This window comes from Malaclemys terrapin, chromosome 1 (assembly GCF_027887155.1).
Source record: "Malaclemys terrapin pileata isolate rMalTer1 chromosome 1, rMalTer1.hap1, whole genome shotgun sequence".
Taxonomy (NCBI): domain Eukaryota; kingdom Metazoa; phylum Chordata; order Testudines; family Emydidae; genus Malaclemys; species Malaclemys terrapin.
Window position 1 is genome coordinate 16,913,940 of NC_071505.1, and position 16,161 is coordinate 16,930,100.

The following is a 16,161-nucleotide window of genomic DNA, read 5'->3' on the forward strand; positions in this document are numbered from 1 at the left end:
CGGAGCGCGAAGAGCCCCTGCTCAGGGATACCCCCACGAAAGAGTAGTGGAAGCAGACAAAACGGCTGCTGGAGGCCTTTCCCAAAACCTTCATAGCCTTACCTGGACAGCATACCATCCAGACCAACCCAGGGGAAATGGTTCGTGAGGTGACGAGACCTCTTCCGCATCGAATGTGGGATGTGATAGAGCAGGAAGTCTAGGCAATGGCAGACCTAGAGGTAATCGAGAAGTCACAGAGCAAGTGGTGCAGCCCCAGAGTGCTGGTCCTCAAGCCAGATGGGACCCTCCGGTTCTGCATTGATTTCTGGAGGGTCCACACTATCTCTAAATTCGACGCATATCCAGTGCCCTGGATTGACGAGTAACTCGACCGACTCAGAGAGGCCCGCTACATCAACACCTTGGATCTGACCAAGGGCTAATGGCAGATCCCACTGGAACCTGGATCGAAGAAAAAGACAGCCTTTGCTACACTCAGCAGGCTCTACCAATTTACCAGGATGACCTTCAGCCTTCATGGAGCCCCTACAACCTTCCAGTGTCTGATGGACAATCTGCTGCAGCCCCATGTTGAGTACGCTGTGGCCTATCTCAATGATATAGTGATCTACAGTTGCCACTGGGAGGACCACCTGGACCAGGTGGCAGCTGTCATGAGGACCCTCCAGCAGGCAGGGCTGACTGCAAACCCTAAGAAGATCCAGATCGATTAGCAAGAGACCACCTACCTCGGTTACACCCTCGGGCAAGGGAAGGTGTGCCCCCCCTGGTCAGAAAGGTCCAGGCTACACAGGACCACCCAGCCCCAACCACCAAAAAACAGGTGAGGCGACTAGTGGGGTATTATTGCCGATTCATTCCCAGCCTCGTCACAATTGCCGCACCCTTGACTGACCTACTCATTAAGGACAGCCCGCAATGGGTACGCTGGTCCCACAAATGCGAAGAGGCTTTTTGGACACTGAAGGACCACCTATGCCAAGAACTGGTACTGTAAAGCCCTGACTTCACTGATGGCTTCGTTGCCCAAATGGGGAGTGTCATAACTATAAAGGGAAGGGTAATAGCTGTCCTGTGTACAGTACTATAAATCCCTCCTGGCCAGAGACTCCAAAATCCTTTTCCCTGTAAAGGGTTAAGAAGCTCAGGTAACCTGGCTGGCATCTGACCTAAAGGACCAATAAGGGGACAAGATACTTTCAAATCTTGGGGGGGGGAAGGCTTTTGTTTGTGTTCTTTGTTTGGGAGTGTGTTCGTTCTCGGGGACTGAGAGGGACCAGACATCAATCCAGGTTCTCCACATCTTTCTAAACAAGCCTCTCCTATTTCAAACTTGTAAGTAAATAGCCAGGCAAGGCGTGTTAGTTTTCCTTTGTTTTTCTCAACTTGTAAATGTACCTTTTACTAAAGTGTTTATCTTTGTTTGCTGTACTTTAAACCTAAGACTAGAGGGGAGTCCTCTAAGCTCTTTAAGTTTGATTACCCTGTAAGGTTAATTTCCATACTGATTTTACAAAGATAATTTTTACCTTTTTCTTTAATTAAAAACCTTCTTTTTAAAAACCTGATTGATTTTTTCCTTGTTTTAGATCCAAAGGGGTTTTGGATCTTGATTCACCAGGAGTTGGTGGGAGGAAGGAGGGGAATGGTTAATTTCCCCTTGTTTTAAATCCAAGGGGTTGGATTTGTTTTCACCAGGGATTTGGTGAAGGTTTTTCAAGGTTTCCCAGGGAGGGAATCCATTAAAAATGGTGGCAGCCGAACCAGAGCTAAGCTGGTAATTAAGCTTAGAAGTTTTCATGCAGGCCCCTACATTTGTACCCTAAAGTTCAAAGTGGGAATCTCAGTCCTGACATGGTGGCAGCGGTGGGATTATTTTAAACCCAAAAGCCAGTAAGATTTTTTTTTCTCCTTCTAGCTGCTTGGAAAGCCGAGCTGGAAGTAGATAGATGCATATCTTATCTCTCCTTGCCTGAAGGCAGAGGTGTTAAGTTTTTTTAACAGGTCCTTTGTTAAGAGAAGTGTTCAAATGAGCAAACAAAGCTAAAGGGAATTTACAAGCTGAATTGTTTTTTTTTCTTTTTACATCCTCCGAGTAGCTACTTAAAAAGTTTCTGTTAACTCAGCAGCAGCCAGAGCTGAGAGCTTCCCAGTTTCAGTCAACTGAAAAGGGGGTGACCCAGCACAAAAAAACAGGAAAATAACTATCAAAGAAGTAGCTAAAAAAATAGAACTGGCCAAACTAAAAGCAGAAGAAAATAAAAGAAAACATCAAAGACTGCTTCAATTAACAAAACTCAAGACAGAGCAGAGAGCAAGAAAAGAAAAAGCCAAAAAGGAGGCCCATAAAAAAAAAATGGAGCTGAAAAAAGCCAAAGAGAGGGCCCACAAGAAAGAAATGGAGCTGAAAGAAAAAGAGATGGAGGAAAGAAAAAAAGAAAGGAAACATAAACTGGAACTAGCAAAGGCTAAGCAAGTTTTCACCCCCATCCCTGTTCCTGAGCCGTCCACCAGGGCCCCGTCTGTGTTACCGGAGACCCAGACAAAGGTGGTGGAACTGGATCCTCTGCCAACGACTGCAACAGCCGTAGTGGATCCAATCCCAGAGACCCAGCCAAAGCCAGTCCCAGAACCGGAACTGGCAACGCAACCAGCACCAGAACCATTGCCAGTCCTGAGTCCAGCCCTTGCAAACCCGTCTACAACTCCAACGCCAGAGGGCACCAGCGAGCCTAAACTGGCAGAAGCAGCAGATAACCCTACCCAAGAGGCTCAGCCAGAGCCTAAGATACCACATAGTGCACCAGCGGACAGCGGTTCACAGTCAATGAAAACAGCCCCAGCACCTGCATCGCTTCCAAAGGGACCAAGCCCCAGTCCACAGTCCAAGGAGGAACTGATGTCTCCAGCATCAAGGGAACAGTTCCAGGCCGAGCAAAAAGCAAATGACAGCCTTCAGAAAGCTTGGGCGGCGGCGCGGAGCACCCCACCGCCTCTCAGCTCTTCTAACCGATCCCAGTTTGTTGTAGAACAAGGACTTTTATACAAGGAAACTCTTTCTGGTGGGCACCAGGAAGACTGGCATCCTCAAAGGCAGTTGGTAGTTCCCACTAAGTATCGGGTAAAGCTCTTGAGCTTAGCCCATGATCATCCCAGTGGCCATTCTGGGGTAAACAGAACCAAAGACCGGTTGGGGAAGTCCTTCCACTGGGAGGGAATGGGCAAGGACGTTGCTAATTATGTCCGGTCTTGTGAGGTGTGCCAACAAGTGGGAAAACCCCAAGACCAGGTTAAAGCCCCTCTCCAGCCACTACCCATAATTAAGGTCCCATTTCAGCGCGTAGCTGTGGATATTCTGGGTCCTTTCCCAAAGAAGACACCCAGAGGAAAGCAGTACGTACTGACTTTCATGGATTTTGCTACCCGATGGCCGGAAGCAGTACCCTTAAGCAACACCAGGGCTAAAGGTGTGTGCCAGGCATTAACAGACATTTTTGCCAGGGTAGGTTGGCCCTCCGACATCCTTACAAATTCGGGAACTAACTTCCTGGCAGGAACCATGGAAAACCTGTGGGAAGCTCATGGGGTGAATCACTTGGTTGCCACCCCTTACCACCATAAAACCAATGGCCTGGTGGAGAGGTTTAATGGAACTTTGGGGGCCATGATACGTAAATTTGTAAATGAACACTCCAATAATTGGAACCTAGTGTTGCAGCAGTTGCTTTTTGCCTACAGGGCTGTACCACATCCCAGTTTAGGGTTTTCACCATTTGAACTTGTGTATGGCCGTGAGGTTAAGGGGCCATTACAGTTGGTGAAGCAACAATGGGAGGGGTTTACGCCTTCTCCAGGAACAAACATTCTAAACTTTGTAAGCAACCTACAAAACACCCTCCGACATTCTTTGGCCCTTGCTAAAGAAAACCTAAAGGATGCTCAGGAAGAGCAAAAGGCCTGGTATGATAAACATTCCAGAAAACGGTCCTTCAAAGTAGGAGACCAAGTCATGGTCTTAAAGGCAATCCAGGCCCATAAAATGGAAGCGTCGTGGGAAGGACCATTCACGGTCCAGGAGCGCCTAGGAGCTGTTAACTATCTCATAGCCTCCCCCGCCTCCAACATAAAGCCTAAAGTATACCATGTTAATTCTCTTAAGCCCTTTTATTCCAGAGAATTAAACGTTTGCCAGTTTACAGCCCAGGAAACAAATGACGCGGAGTGGCCTGAAGGTGTCTACTACAAAGAAAAAAAAAATGGTGGCGTGGAAGAGGTAAACCTCTCCATGACCCTTGAACGTCTGCAGCGACAGCAAATCAAGGAGCTGTGCACAAGCTTTGCACCAATTTTCTCAGCCACTCCAGGATGGACCGAACGGGCATACCACTCCATTAACACAGGTAATGCTCACCCTATTAGAACCCCACCCTACCGGGAGTCACCTCATGCCAAAACTGCTATACAAAGGGAAATCCAGGACATGCTACAGATGGGTATAATCCGCCCCTCTAAGAGTGCATGGGCATCTCCAGTGGTTCTAGTTCCCAAACCAGATGGGGAAATACGCTTTTGCGTGAACTACCGTAAGCTAAATGCTGTAACTCGTCCTGACAACTATCCAATGCCACGCACAAATGAGCTATTGGAGAAATTGGGACATGCCCAATTCATCTCTACTTTAAACTTAACCAAGGGGTACTGGCAAGTACCACTAGATGAACCCGCTAAGAAAAGGTCAGCCTTCGTCACCCAGGCAGGGGTGTATGAATTCAATGTACTCCCTTTCGGGTTGCAAAATGCACCCGCCACCTTCCAAAAACTTGTAAATGGTCTCCTAGCGGGATTGGGAGAATCTGCAGTTGCCTACCTCGATAATGTGGCCATTTTTTCTAATTCATGGGCAAAGCACATGAAGCACCTGGAAAAAGTTTTCAAGCGCATCCAGCAGGCAGAACTAACTGTTAAGGCTAAAAAGTGTCAAATAGGCCAAAACAAAGTAACTTACCTGGGGCACCAGGTGGGTCAAGGAACTATAAATCCCATACAGGCCAAAGTGGATGCTATCCAAAAGTGGCCGGTTCCAAAGTCTAAGAAACAGGTCCAATCCTTCTTAGGCTTGGCTGAATATTATAGGCAATTTGTACCCCACTACAGCCAAATCGCCGCCCCGCTAACAGACCTAACCAAAAAAAAACAGCCAAATGCAGTTCAGTGGACTAATAAGTGTCAAAAGGCCTTTAACCAGCTTAAGGCAACACTCATGTCTGACCCTGTGCTAAGGGCCCCAAACTTTAACAAACCGTTCCAAGTAACCACAGATGCGTCCGAGCGAGGCGTGGGAGCAGTTTTAATGCAGGAAGGACCGGATCAAAAATTCCATCCTGTCGTATTTCTCAGTAAAAAACTGTCTGAAAGGAAAAGCCATTGGTCAATCAGCAAAAAGAAATGCTATGCCATTGTGTATGCGCTGAAAAAGCTACGCCCATATGTTTGGGGACGGCGTTTCCAACTACAAACAAACCATGCTGCGCTACAGTGGCTTCATACCGCCAAGGGAAATAACAAAAAACTTCTTCGGTGAAGTTTAGCTCTCCAAAATTTTAATTTTGAAATACAACACATTTCGGAAGCTTCTAACAAAGTGGCTGATGCACTCTCCCGGAAAAGTTTCCCAGAGTTAACTGGTTAACAATTGTTTTTAAAATAAAACATATTGTTAGTTTTTATATAATCAGTAGTATGTCTAAAGGTACATGTGTCTTATTAACTCTGTTTTCTCCTAGAACTCCAGGAAGAAATCACAGCCAGTGTGGAACCAAACATCCAACACTATCTGTGATTTGGGGGGCGTGTCATAACTATAAAAGGAAGGGTAATAGCTGTCCTGTGTACAGTACTATAAATCCCTCCTGGCCAGAGACTCCAAAATCCTTTTCCCTGTAAAGGGTTAAGAAGCTCAGGTAACCTGGCTGGCATCTGACCTAAAGGACCAATAAGGGGACAAGATACTTTCAAATCTTGGGGGGGGGGAAGGCTTTTGTTTGTGTTCTTTGTTTGGGAGTGTGTTCGTTCTCGGGGACTGAGAGGGACCAGACATCAATCCAGGTTCTCCACATCTTTCTAAACAAGCCTCTCCTATTTCAAACTTGTAAGTAAATAGCCAGGCAAGGCGTGTTAGTTTTCCTTTGTTTTTCTCAACTTGTAAATGTACCTTTTACTAAAGTGTTTATCTTTGTTTGCTGTACTTTAAACCTAAGACTAGAGGGGAGTCCTCTAAGCTCTTTAAGTTTGATTACCCTGTAAGGTTAATTTCCATACTGATTTTACAAAGATAATTTTTACCTTTTTCTTTAATTAAAAACCTTCTTTTTAAAAACCTGATTGATTTTTTCCTTGTTTTAGATCCAAAGGGGTTTTGGATCTTGATTCACCAGGAGTTGGTGGGAGGAAGGAGGGGAATGGTTAATTTCCCCTTGTTTTAAATCCAAGGGGTTGGATTTGTTTTCACCAGGGATTTGGTGAAGGTTTTTCAAGGTTTCCCAGGGAGGGAATCCATTAAAAATGGTGGCAGCCGAACCAGAGCTAAGCTGGTAATTAAGCTTAGAAGTTTTCATGCAGGCCCCTACATTTGTACCCTAAAGTTCAAAGTGGGAATCTCAGTCCTGACAGGGAGGAACACCCAGTCCTCTACATGAGCCGGAAGCTATTCCCCTGGGAGCACAACTATTCGGTCATTGAGAAAGAAGCCCTAGCAGTTAAGTGGATGGTAGAAGCCCTCCATTATTACCTCCTGGGTGGGCCCTTCATTGTAGTGACAGACCATGCACCCCTAAAATGCTGACAAACCATGAAGGACACCAATGCAGGGCTGATGTGGTGGTACCTTATCCTCCAACCTTTTGCATTTACGGTGCAGCATCGTGCTGGGAAGGAACACGCAAGTGCGGACTCCTTGTCATGGCTGGAGGACGGGGACCAGGCCAGCCCTGAGAGCGGAGCCAAGCAAGCTATGCTCATCCTGCCAGAAACAGTGGGGCAGGACAGAAAGTATAAAAGGCAGGACCTACAGCTCAATTGGGCTGGAGCTGGCGAAGGAGACAGCCGCCTCCTGCCCACTGCTGGGGCTTGCGCCTGAGGGGGCCCTCTGCAGTGCCGAGGATCTAAAGGGACTGCCAGAGCTGCCAGTTGACAAGGACGCTGAAGAGTTGCTGGGACTGCTGCTAGCTGTGTACCCTGGGGAGACAGAGGACCCCCACGAACTGAAGGTACCCAGTGAGAGGATCATAGGAAGTAGCCCCAGGGACACCAGACAATAATCCGGTTGTGTGACCAGAATACTGGTCAGCTTGTTGTAGTGGGATCCCCCTTGACCCAGTAGCGGAGCCTTCCACCACAGTTAGGGCCCTGGGCTGGGACCCGTGGAGTAGGATGGGCCAGGTCCCCACACCTCCAGCTGCTGCCCCACCCCTGGGGTGGCTACCTCCCCATCTTAAGCCAAGAAGCCTGCATTTGTCTGCCTGCCAAGACAGCAGGCCCTAGACTGTTAGGTGCTCTGCCTTGCCTGTGGGCCTGAGCCCCTAGACTGTTGGTGCTCCGCCCTGCCTAGGGCCTCCGAGGCTGTTAATTTCCCTTTACACTGGTCTTTACAGAGACACAGCAGCGAGGGGGCGTGGCCTCCATTCAGGCCTGATTTGGGGCGGGAGGGGGAATGGACAAGACCCTTTACAGTGGTCTTTGTCTCTAGTGCTGAAGGTAATGAGCTTTAGCCTCCGGGACAGCAGTCAGTCTTGTCATTCAGGCTGTTCCTCCTTCAAAAGGTTGCAGTGATTTTTTTTTTTTTTTTTTTTTTCCCCCCCCCCTTCCTCCTCATCTGAAGTTATCAGAGCATAAGGAATGCAACAATACTACTCCATTAAAGCGGGAATCTCCGGTCACCTCCAATAGAAGCTGAACAGGAGGCTTTGATACCTGCTGTGCTGTCAGTATGGCAGTGAATTTCCCTTGGATACCGATCCCCTATTTGAAGTTCACAAATTTGGAACATGTGGTTCAGCAATATTCTCAATTTCTTTTTTAACAAAAACATTAAAAAGATTGTTGGGAGTTGATAACGGGCTTAAACAGCACCATGATATGTCTTGCCATTTTTTTCCTGATGCCTTCTCTTCCCACTCTTCAAGAAAACAAAACAGGGAAAGATTAAAAAAAAAAAAAAAAAAAAAAAAAAAAATAATGGAGATATCCCATCTCCTAGAACTGGAAGGGACCTTGAAAGGTCATCGAGTCCAGCCCCCTGCCTTCACTAGCAGGACCAAGTACTGATTTTGTCCCAGATTCCCAAGTGGCCCCCTCAAGGATTGAACTCACAACCCTGGGTTTAGCAGGCCAATGCTCAAACCACTGAGCTATCCCTCCCCCCCAGTATTAGTATTAGTATTTATTAATGATGCTATAACATCTTCATGACTAATCAGGGATCGGGGTGCCATTGTGCTACTCTCTATGTACACACAAATTGAAAAGTTACTCTTTGCCTCAAAGAGTTTACAATATAAGGCCCCAGTTCAGGAAAATTCTTGAGCAAGTGTTTAATTTTAAGCATGTGTTTAAATTCAGTTGAAATCAATTTCAGTGGGACTTAAACACATGTTTAAAATTAAGCATCATTCCTGAAGAGGGATGCTTTCCTACTTCGAGACCTAAATAGATTCCTCTCCATTTCATGAGTATGAAGACTGTATTAGAATGGATACAATGGTTTGTTTGGAAAATCATACATTCAAATTCATGGAGGTTGTATCAAACTTATGGAGAGGAGAATTTGGCCTATCTACTGATCTTTCCCTCTAGCCCTGCCAGTCAGGGATGATTACACAAAGGAATGCTGTATGTGAGTCAAATACATGAGTGGGAACCTGAAATTCAAGCTTAGCTGGGATTTGGATATGACCTGTACTTTCTGCTACCGTACAACAATTTTCTCAAAGTGTTTTAAGTCCATCAGATTCTTCTCTTGTGAGATAGAGATCAGTACATATGTACAATATCATGCATTACATCCTTGGCTGGTTTGAACTGATTTATGCCAAGTTACATTAGCTGAGGCTCTGGCCCCATGAACATAAATGGTGCTTTACCAATCGCACAGGATGGGGCTTGCAAAATCCATTTGCCCATGAAAGAATGCCTGGCTTGGGGATGGTAGAAAGCAAAAGTGGATGGTTTAGGGGTCATGGAAGGGCTTGGGAATTCCTCCACTTGGTTATGGTGCCTCATTATATATTTTTAAATAGTGGAGATATAAATCATGGTAGTGATTAGTTTTATTGAATATATATCATTGTAGAATACGAAATTCATGATATTTTCAATAAGAATATATAAATAATATATAAAACCTATAACACAGCTGGCCACACAGAGCCTGGCATTTAAAATGGGAGATATGACGTGCAAATAAGATATGATTGTGACAGGTTGCCCCCCTTCTGGGGTGCCACCTGATGTACTGGGGTACTACTGAGCCCACTTGTTCCACCAGTCTGGGCTCCCTCACCCTGTCCTGCTAAGCCAGACCCTCAAGACTTCTGTAGCACACACACAGGTAGGGACACACCCAGCTTCCGAAAGACACAGGTAACGAAATCAGTACTGCATGGGAAGGCTTTCAGCTAAGGAATTGCCCAGTGCCCCCACTCTCCCTCTGGAGAGTAAACTCAAAATTGTATTGTGTTGCTCTGCACCGAGAACTGTACAGCATGAGCTAATTGAAATTCGCCCTCTCCCTCACTGTGGAGAGAGAGATGCACAGCTTTTTGCCCCCCCAGTTATGAATTACACAAACTGGGTTTAGAATAAAAACAAGTTTATTAAAGTACAAGAGGTAGATTTTAAGTGATTATAAAGGATAGCCAACATATCAAAGCTGATTACCTTAGTAAATAAACAAAAACTGCAAACTGATCTTAACACACTAGATAGGTAAGATATAAATTAGCAAATTCTCACCCTGAGTGATAAACTGGCTGGCAGACTTCTAAGGCACAAGTTGTCTTGGCTTTCCCAGGTTTTCATATACCAGCAAAAGATCCTTCTAGCCTGGGACTATTACTTCCCACAGTTCAGTCCTTGCCCCTCAGGTGTTTCCAAGTGTGTTGTTGCAGGGAGAGTGAGGTCCCCCCTTTTATAACTTCTTCCCACTTGCTGGAAAGTTCTTATGCTGTGACGTGCATCAAACATTTCCCATTGTGTAGAGCTAGTTCTGAGAGGTTTCTATTGCACACAAGCACAAGGATTACCCCAGGAACTGTGTACATTTCCTCAATAAGCCATTAACATTGTTTGTTGTACCTGAAAGGCTGCTTGTGGGTATTTTCAACCTCACAACATGTTTCAGTAACACATACATAGCCAAACTTCATAAATTCACATATGACGATAACACATACAATCCAACGAGATATTAATGTCTAGCAGATGAAGACTTTTAGAATGATGCCCTACAAGACATACTTTGTACAGAACATATCCTAAGTACATGACAGTGGTGAATATTGGGGTGTCAGGGTGTCACAATGATCATGGAGGCTAGGTCCATCAACGGGTATTAGCCAGGATGGGCAGGGATGCAAAACCATGCTCTGAAGTGTCCCTGCCTCTGTTTGCCAGAAGCTGGGAATGAGTGACTGGGGATGGATCCCTTGATCATTACCTCTTCTGTTCATTCCCTCTGAAGCACCTGGCATTGGCCACTGTCAGAAAACAGGTTACTGGGCTAGATGGACCTTTGGTCTGACCCAATATGGCCGTTCTTATGTTCAAATTGTCCATATTTAGCTATACATGCTTATGTTAGCCATATTGGCACTATTAACTTAAAAATACCCAATAACAGATTATTAATGACATCATATATTTTTTCACTGAAAAAGGATTCTGGGATATTAAATCATGAGAGGAAAACGTGATGGTGGAAGGATGGTCTAATAGTGGTCAGAGCACTGGACTGGAACTCAGGAATCTTGGGTTTAATTCCTGGCTCAGCCATTTCCATTGTGACCTTAGGCAAGTTACTTGATTTATGCTGAGTTTCAGTTCCCCATCTATATAATAGGGACATTTCCCTTCCTCACAGGACTGTTGTGAGGATAAAATTAATTAATAATTGAGAATGGTTTGAACACTACAGTGATGATGGCCATAAAAGTACCTAGATAGTGGAAGAGTAAAGTTGGTGGTTTTTGAATCATGGGTGGAAAAAAATTGAAACCCTAACCACTAAATTATGCTATCATTTATTCCATACACTGAGGTACTGTACTTACCCTAGACATAGCTGAAATTTATTTTGAGTGTTGTTATTTTTATCCCAGTAGTGCCTAAAGGCCCCTATCAAAGATAAAGATGCACCATATTGGATGCTGTACAGATAATAATGAAAGACAGGTGCTGCTCCAAAGAGTTCACAATTTTAGTCCAACACAAGATGCAACAGGTGGGTGAAAGGAATTGGGAGGATGATGAAGCAGAATGTGACAACAGTGATACAAATATATTTTTGCAAAGATTAGCTACACTTGCAGTTTGTAGGTGTAGATTTTTTAAAAAATTCCTCTTTGCTAATGGAGACAAATAAGATGATCAGTAGCCGTAATTTGAGATTTGGCTCCAGGGCTGTCAGTTAAGTGAAAAACAGAAGTCAATTTGCACCTCAATTTTTACAGTGGTTTTCTGAGCTAATTAATCGTGTTCCTGATTTTCATGGGTGGGACTTTGGTGACTGGTTGCTTTAGTGACAGCTCACCGATGCTGCTAATTGCCTTTCCAATTAATCAGTTGTAAATGATTGTCTTCACAGCTTTTTCATGTGCTTCTGGTGAATACCTAGAAATGAAGAATCAAATGTGCAGTAAATGTGCCGCGGGGACATATTCCTTGGGCAGCGGGATCAAGTTTGATGAATGGGATGACCTGCCAGCAGGATTCTCCAATGTGGCAACTTTCATGGACACGGCTGTCGAATCAGCTGAGAATAAAGCAGATAGCTGTGACAAGTAAGAGGCTTATGGGCTGGTCTGTGGCCACACTGGTGAAGGGGTTGGTTTGACTCTCATGGATTTCAGTGGGCTTTGGATCAAGCTCATATTTTGCTGTGGGAACCAGTTGCTCCGGTAGTATAGTAACATGTAGGTGGTGCTCACTGAAAACAGTGACAGGTAGACTACGCCCCTCAGAATGGAATGCTGGTTATGTGTTAGTGAAAGCTCGTGGAGTTTGATGCCATCAGCTGGTTAACGGAGAGGACAGTTGAACCTGCTATGCTGTGTAAGTACAGAAAAATACATTGTGCAATAAAAGCAATCTCTGCACATTGCCAAGAAGCACACTTCAGGGATATTGAATAGTTGAGAATAAAGGATAAATAAAATGGGCCCTATTTGACCCTGCTGGTCCACTGGGACAAAGTTAGTTTCATCATCTACCCGAGCCTTCCTCTGTGCTGGAGAACTCCTCAGGTAGCATAGAGCCAGCGGAGTAGCATGACAGGAGTGGCTAGCGAGCCACTACTTTCAGCCAATCCCCTGCTGTCATAATGGCCTCCTGGATATCATTAGCAACCAGTGAAACTTGGAACAGCCCTGAACTGCTTTAACTTGTGCCTGAGTGGCTCTGGGATCAAGGAGGAGTAAAGGTAGCTTAAAATTATGTTTACACCCGGCATGATCTGTGCTGATTGCAGAAGGGCTGTTCTTAAGGATATGGCCCTCTGTATCCTAGACAAGCCTTCCTGATTGGGATGCATTAGAAGTTTCCAGGAAACAACATACGTTTGCCCCCATTCACAATTTTGATGTGCAAAAAGGTACGTTTTGACAGAGAGCTCATAATCCTTTGTGTGAAAAATATGTGGGAAACCGATGTGAAAGGGTTGGGGAGTGAATCTTGCTACAGTGGGGTACTGTGTCCTTTACTGAGCAATATATTTTAAAATAGGAATGTTATAAATGTCTTCAGGGTTCCTGTGATCTAAAATAAGCCTTGTTTTGTTTATCTTTATCCAGCTCTTCGTGGACTCCTCGTGGGAATTACATAGAGTCCAACAGAGATGACTGCACTGTTTCTCTAATCTATGCTGTACATCTGAAGAAATCTGGTTTTGTCTTCTTTGAATACCAGTATATTGACAATAACATCTTCTTTGAGTTTTTTGTAAGGCTTTTATACGCTGCATCTAACCTCAAAGTAAAGAGATGTGTTCCAGATAAAGACCTAGTTTGGAATCAGCTTAGTTTTCTCCTCATCCAAGTTATTAATGTCTTTAGCTTATTAAATCTGAACAAATTTTAAAAATCTCATTTCCCCTCTACCATTTATGCTGCCTGTCTACTTTTTGCATGTCATTCAGCTTTGACAACAAGCCTAAACTGGTTGCTTTTGCTGTATGGTACGTTTTTCATAAGTGCCTAAGGGAGGTAGGAGCACAAAACCCATTGAAAGTCACCTTAATTTCTAGTCCCTTTCATAGCTAGGTTGTCTACAGTTTGCACAGTGCTATCAGTGACATGCCATCTGTGTATGCAAGGCATGCATTGCATGTCCCAGGACCAATTATGCCCATGGGATGATTCCGTCTGACCTCTGAATGCACATGGAGAATGCCATTTTGTGAAGCCCTCCACACAATGTGACCATGCATGCACTGTACATGTGAGGTCACGCCTCATGGAGGACATTTTGTGTGCAAGTGTAGAATTGCATGCCTGATTAAGAATGCCATGGCATGCCACTGAATGCCAGGACGTTTGGGTTCCTAGAACCAAATGGGAATGTTTAAATTCTCACAGAATCCATTTTTTCATATTTCTTTTGAATGTCATGAAAACATTCCTGGGCCTTGATAATATGTCTGATCCTACAGCTCTTCCATATGTGAGTACTGTTCACTCATGTAGGTAGTTCTATAGATTCCAGTGGGAGCTCTGGCATGAGGAAGGCTCTTAAGTTTGGGTCTAGAGTAGAGCTGGTGAGAAATGGTTTTCCCATCCTGAATGCTTTCGAGAGATCGAAATTTTGTCCCGTCTCAAATACGGATGGAAAGTCAGAATCTTGAAAATATTCACAAACTGAAAAACAAACTTTTTTTGGTTCAAACAATTCAAATGTCTTGTTTTAATTTAGCCCCTTTTCTTTAGTCTGATCAGCTGAAATTTCAAAACGAAAAGTTGTGTAGAACCAGAAAAATGGGTCAGTTTTGAACATGTTGAAACAAAACAGTTTTTTGAAACTTTTTTCCTCAATGTTGTTTTCAAGCCAGGAAATCCATCAAAACTGACCCTCCTGTGCCAATAGTTTCGGTTTCAACGAATGGCCTTTTATGCCTGCCCCCCCCACAAAAAAAAATTGTTGAAAAATTCCTGATGAATTCTTGTCCAAAGTCCCTTTAACTTGGAAAAATATAATCTAGTTTGGCCAGCATTGTTTACACAGACAGTTGTGTGGGACTCTAAACATGTGAATGTCCTTACGACATTCTGGAAATGAGAATCCCAGTGTCAGACAGGTGGCAGCTTAATCCCAAAGTTTCAGAAATGGCTAGTAATTTTGGATGCCTCTGTTTTTGGGTGTCTGATCTGAGACACCTTCAAGGGACCTGATTTTCAGAAAGAGCTGTGAACCTGCTTTCTGCTGAAAAGTGTCTCAAGTTGGGCACTCAAAACTCAAAATCACTAGTCACTTTTGGAAATCTTGGTCTCCATCTTTGGGAAAGGATTGGTCTGTGTCGCTACCAAGCAGAGAGAAGGATGAAAAGTGAGCTATTTCTGAGGTTTAAGAAAGGGATTTTTTAAAGAGCTCCACGTAGCTTTCACTGCCCACTTGGTACTTCTTCAGACAAGCACCTTCTGTGCTTTCTTCCATGCTTCCTCTCATGCTTGAGAGTTGCTTCCTGTAACTATCCACAGAGCTACCTCCTTATCCACCTTCAAATCCCTCCTTAAAACTCGCCTTGTGACGCCCACAAAAAACTTGACAACTTACAGAGACCACTGCCTATCATGGTGACAGACATTGCCATTCTAAGCCTCTTGGGGCAGAGACTATCTTTTCGTTCTGTGTTTGTACAGCACCTAGCACAGTGGTGTCCTGGTCCATGATTATGGCTCCTAGGTGCTATTGTAATCCAAATAATAATGATAAAAAGACTTAGGAGTGCAGATCCCATTGATTTTCAGTGGGACCTATAAGTCACTTATGTGCTTTGAAAGATTCTACCCTGAGCTATCTCGCTTTGCCTGTCAGTGTTGCATTTGCTGCTGAGTGTTGAGAAGGGGGCAAATGAGGACTTAAAACAGAGAGAGATGGCAGCTCAGAATAAGTGTGCTGGAAATTGTACATCTCCTCTGTCTCCGACTTTCTCTTGCTGTCTCTGGCGGGTGAGTCATTGCCATCTGCAAAGCACTGTCATGCTATTTCACAGCGGGGCTAGGCCTTAATTAATGTTTTTACTGGATTTTGAGATGCTGGGATGAGAGCCTCTCTATCTAAGTGCAAAGCACCATTATCCTTAATAAGGGATAAGAGAGGAAGACAAAAAAACCCTTGATTTTGATGCCTGAGGCCCTTTATTGCTGCGGCTGTTACTTGAATAAAATCTACTGCACTTTGATAATAGAAAGTGCATACTGTATTATTAAACCTCTTTCGCTTTTTATCGTATGTCCTGCCTGATTCATAAGAAGTAAGCAGCAAAATGTGCTTTTACCGCCAGATGCATGTAGCAGAATATGATCCTCCCTGTGGTTTCTTGACTGACTAGTGATTGATTTTTCTCCTGCAGAGGAGCAAAAACATTGTTTATTTGAGCACTGGGTCTGAAAGCTGCTTCCCACATATGATTTGCTCTGATCAACATAGCACTGATGGTTGGTCACCTCCTTACATCTGTCGTTCCCTTTATATATATCAATTAGCAGGCTGTCATTTTAAAAGCCATTAACCAAATAATTGTAACTTGGCAGCTAGATTTTCATCCTGATGCTCTGAACTTCAGGGCTCCATATGTAATAGGCCTTTAAGCATGCACTTTTCCCCAGAATGCATTGTTGATTAAATATTTTCAGTCATTACATCAGCATCCCCCTATAGTTTGGGTATAGAATC

General features: G+C 44.3%; 1 protein-coding gene across 2 annotated transcripts in view; it reads left to right on the forward strand.

The window, feature by feature from the left end:
- The window catches only part of ELAPOR2 (endosome-lysosome associated apoptosis and autophagy regulator family member 2), a 152,942-nt gene that overhangs the window by 86,174 nt on the left and 50,607 nt on the right, over nucleotides 1–16,161 (forward strand). For both annotated transcript variants that reach the window (XM_054017049.1, XM_054017058.1), the window contains exons 3-4: nucleotides 11,861–12,056; nucleotides 13,065–13,212. In XM_054017049.1, the coding sequence (XP_053873024.1) occupies nucleotides 11,861–12,056; nucleotides 13,065–13,212 (344 nt within the window). The remainder of the gene's footprint in view (nucleotides 1–11,860; nucleotides 12,057–13,064; nucleotides 13,213–16,161) is intronic.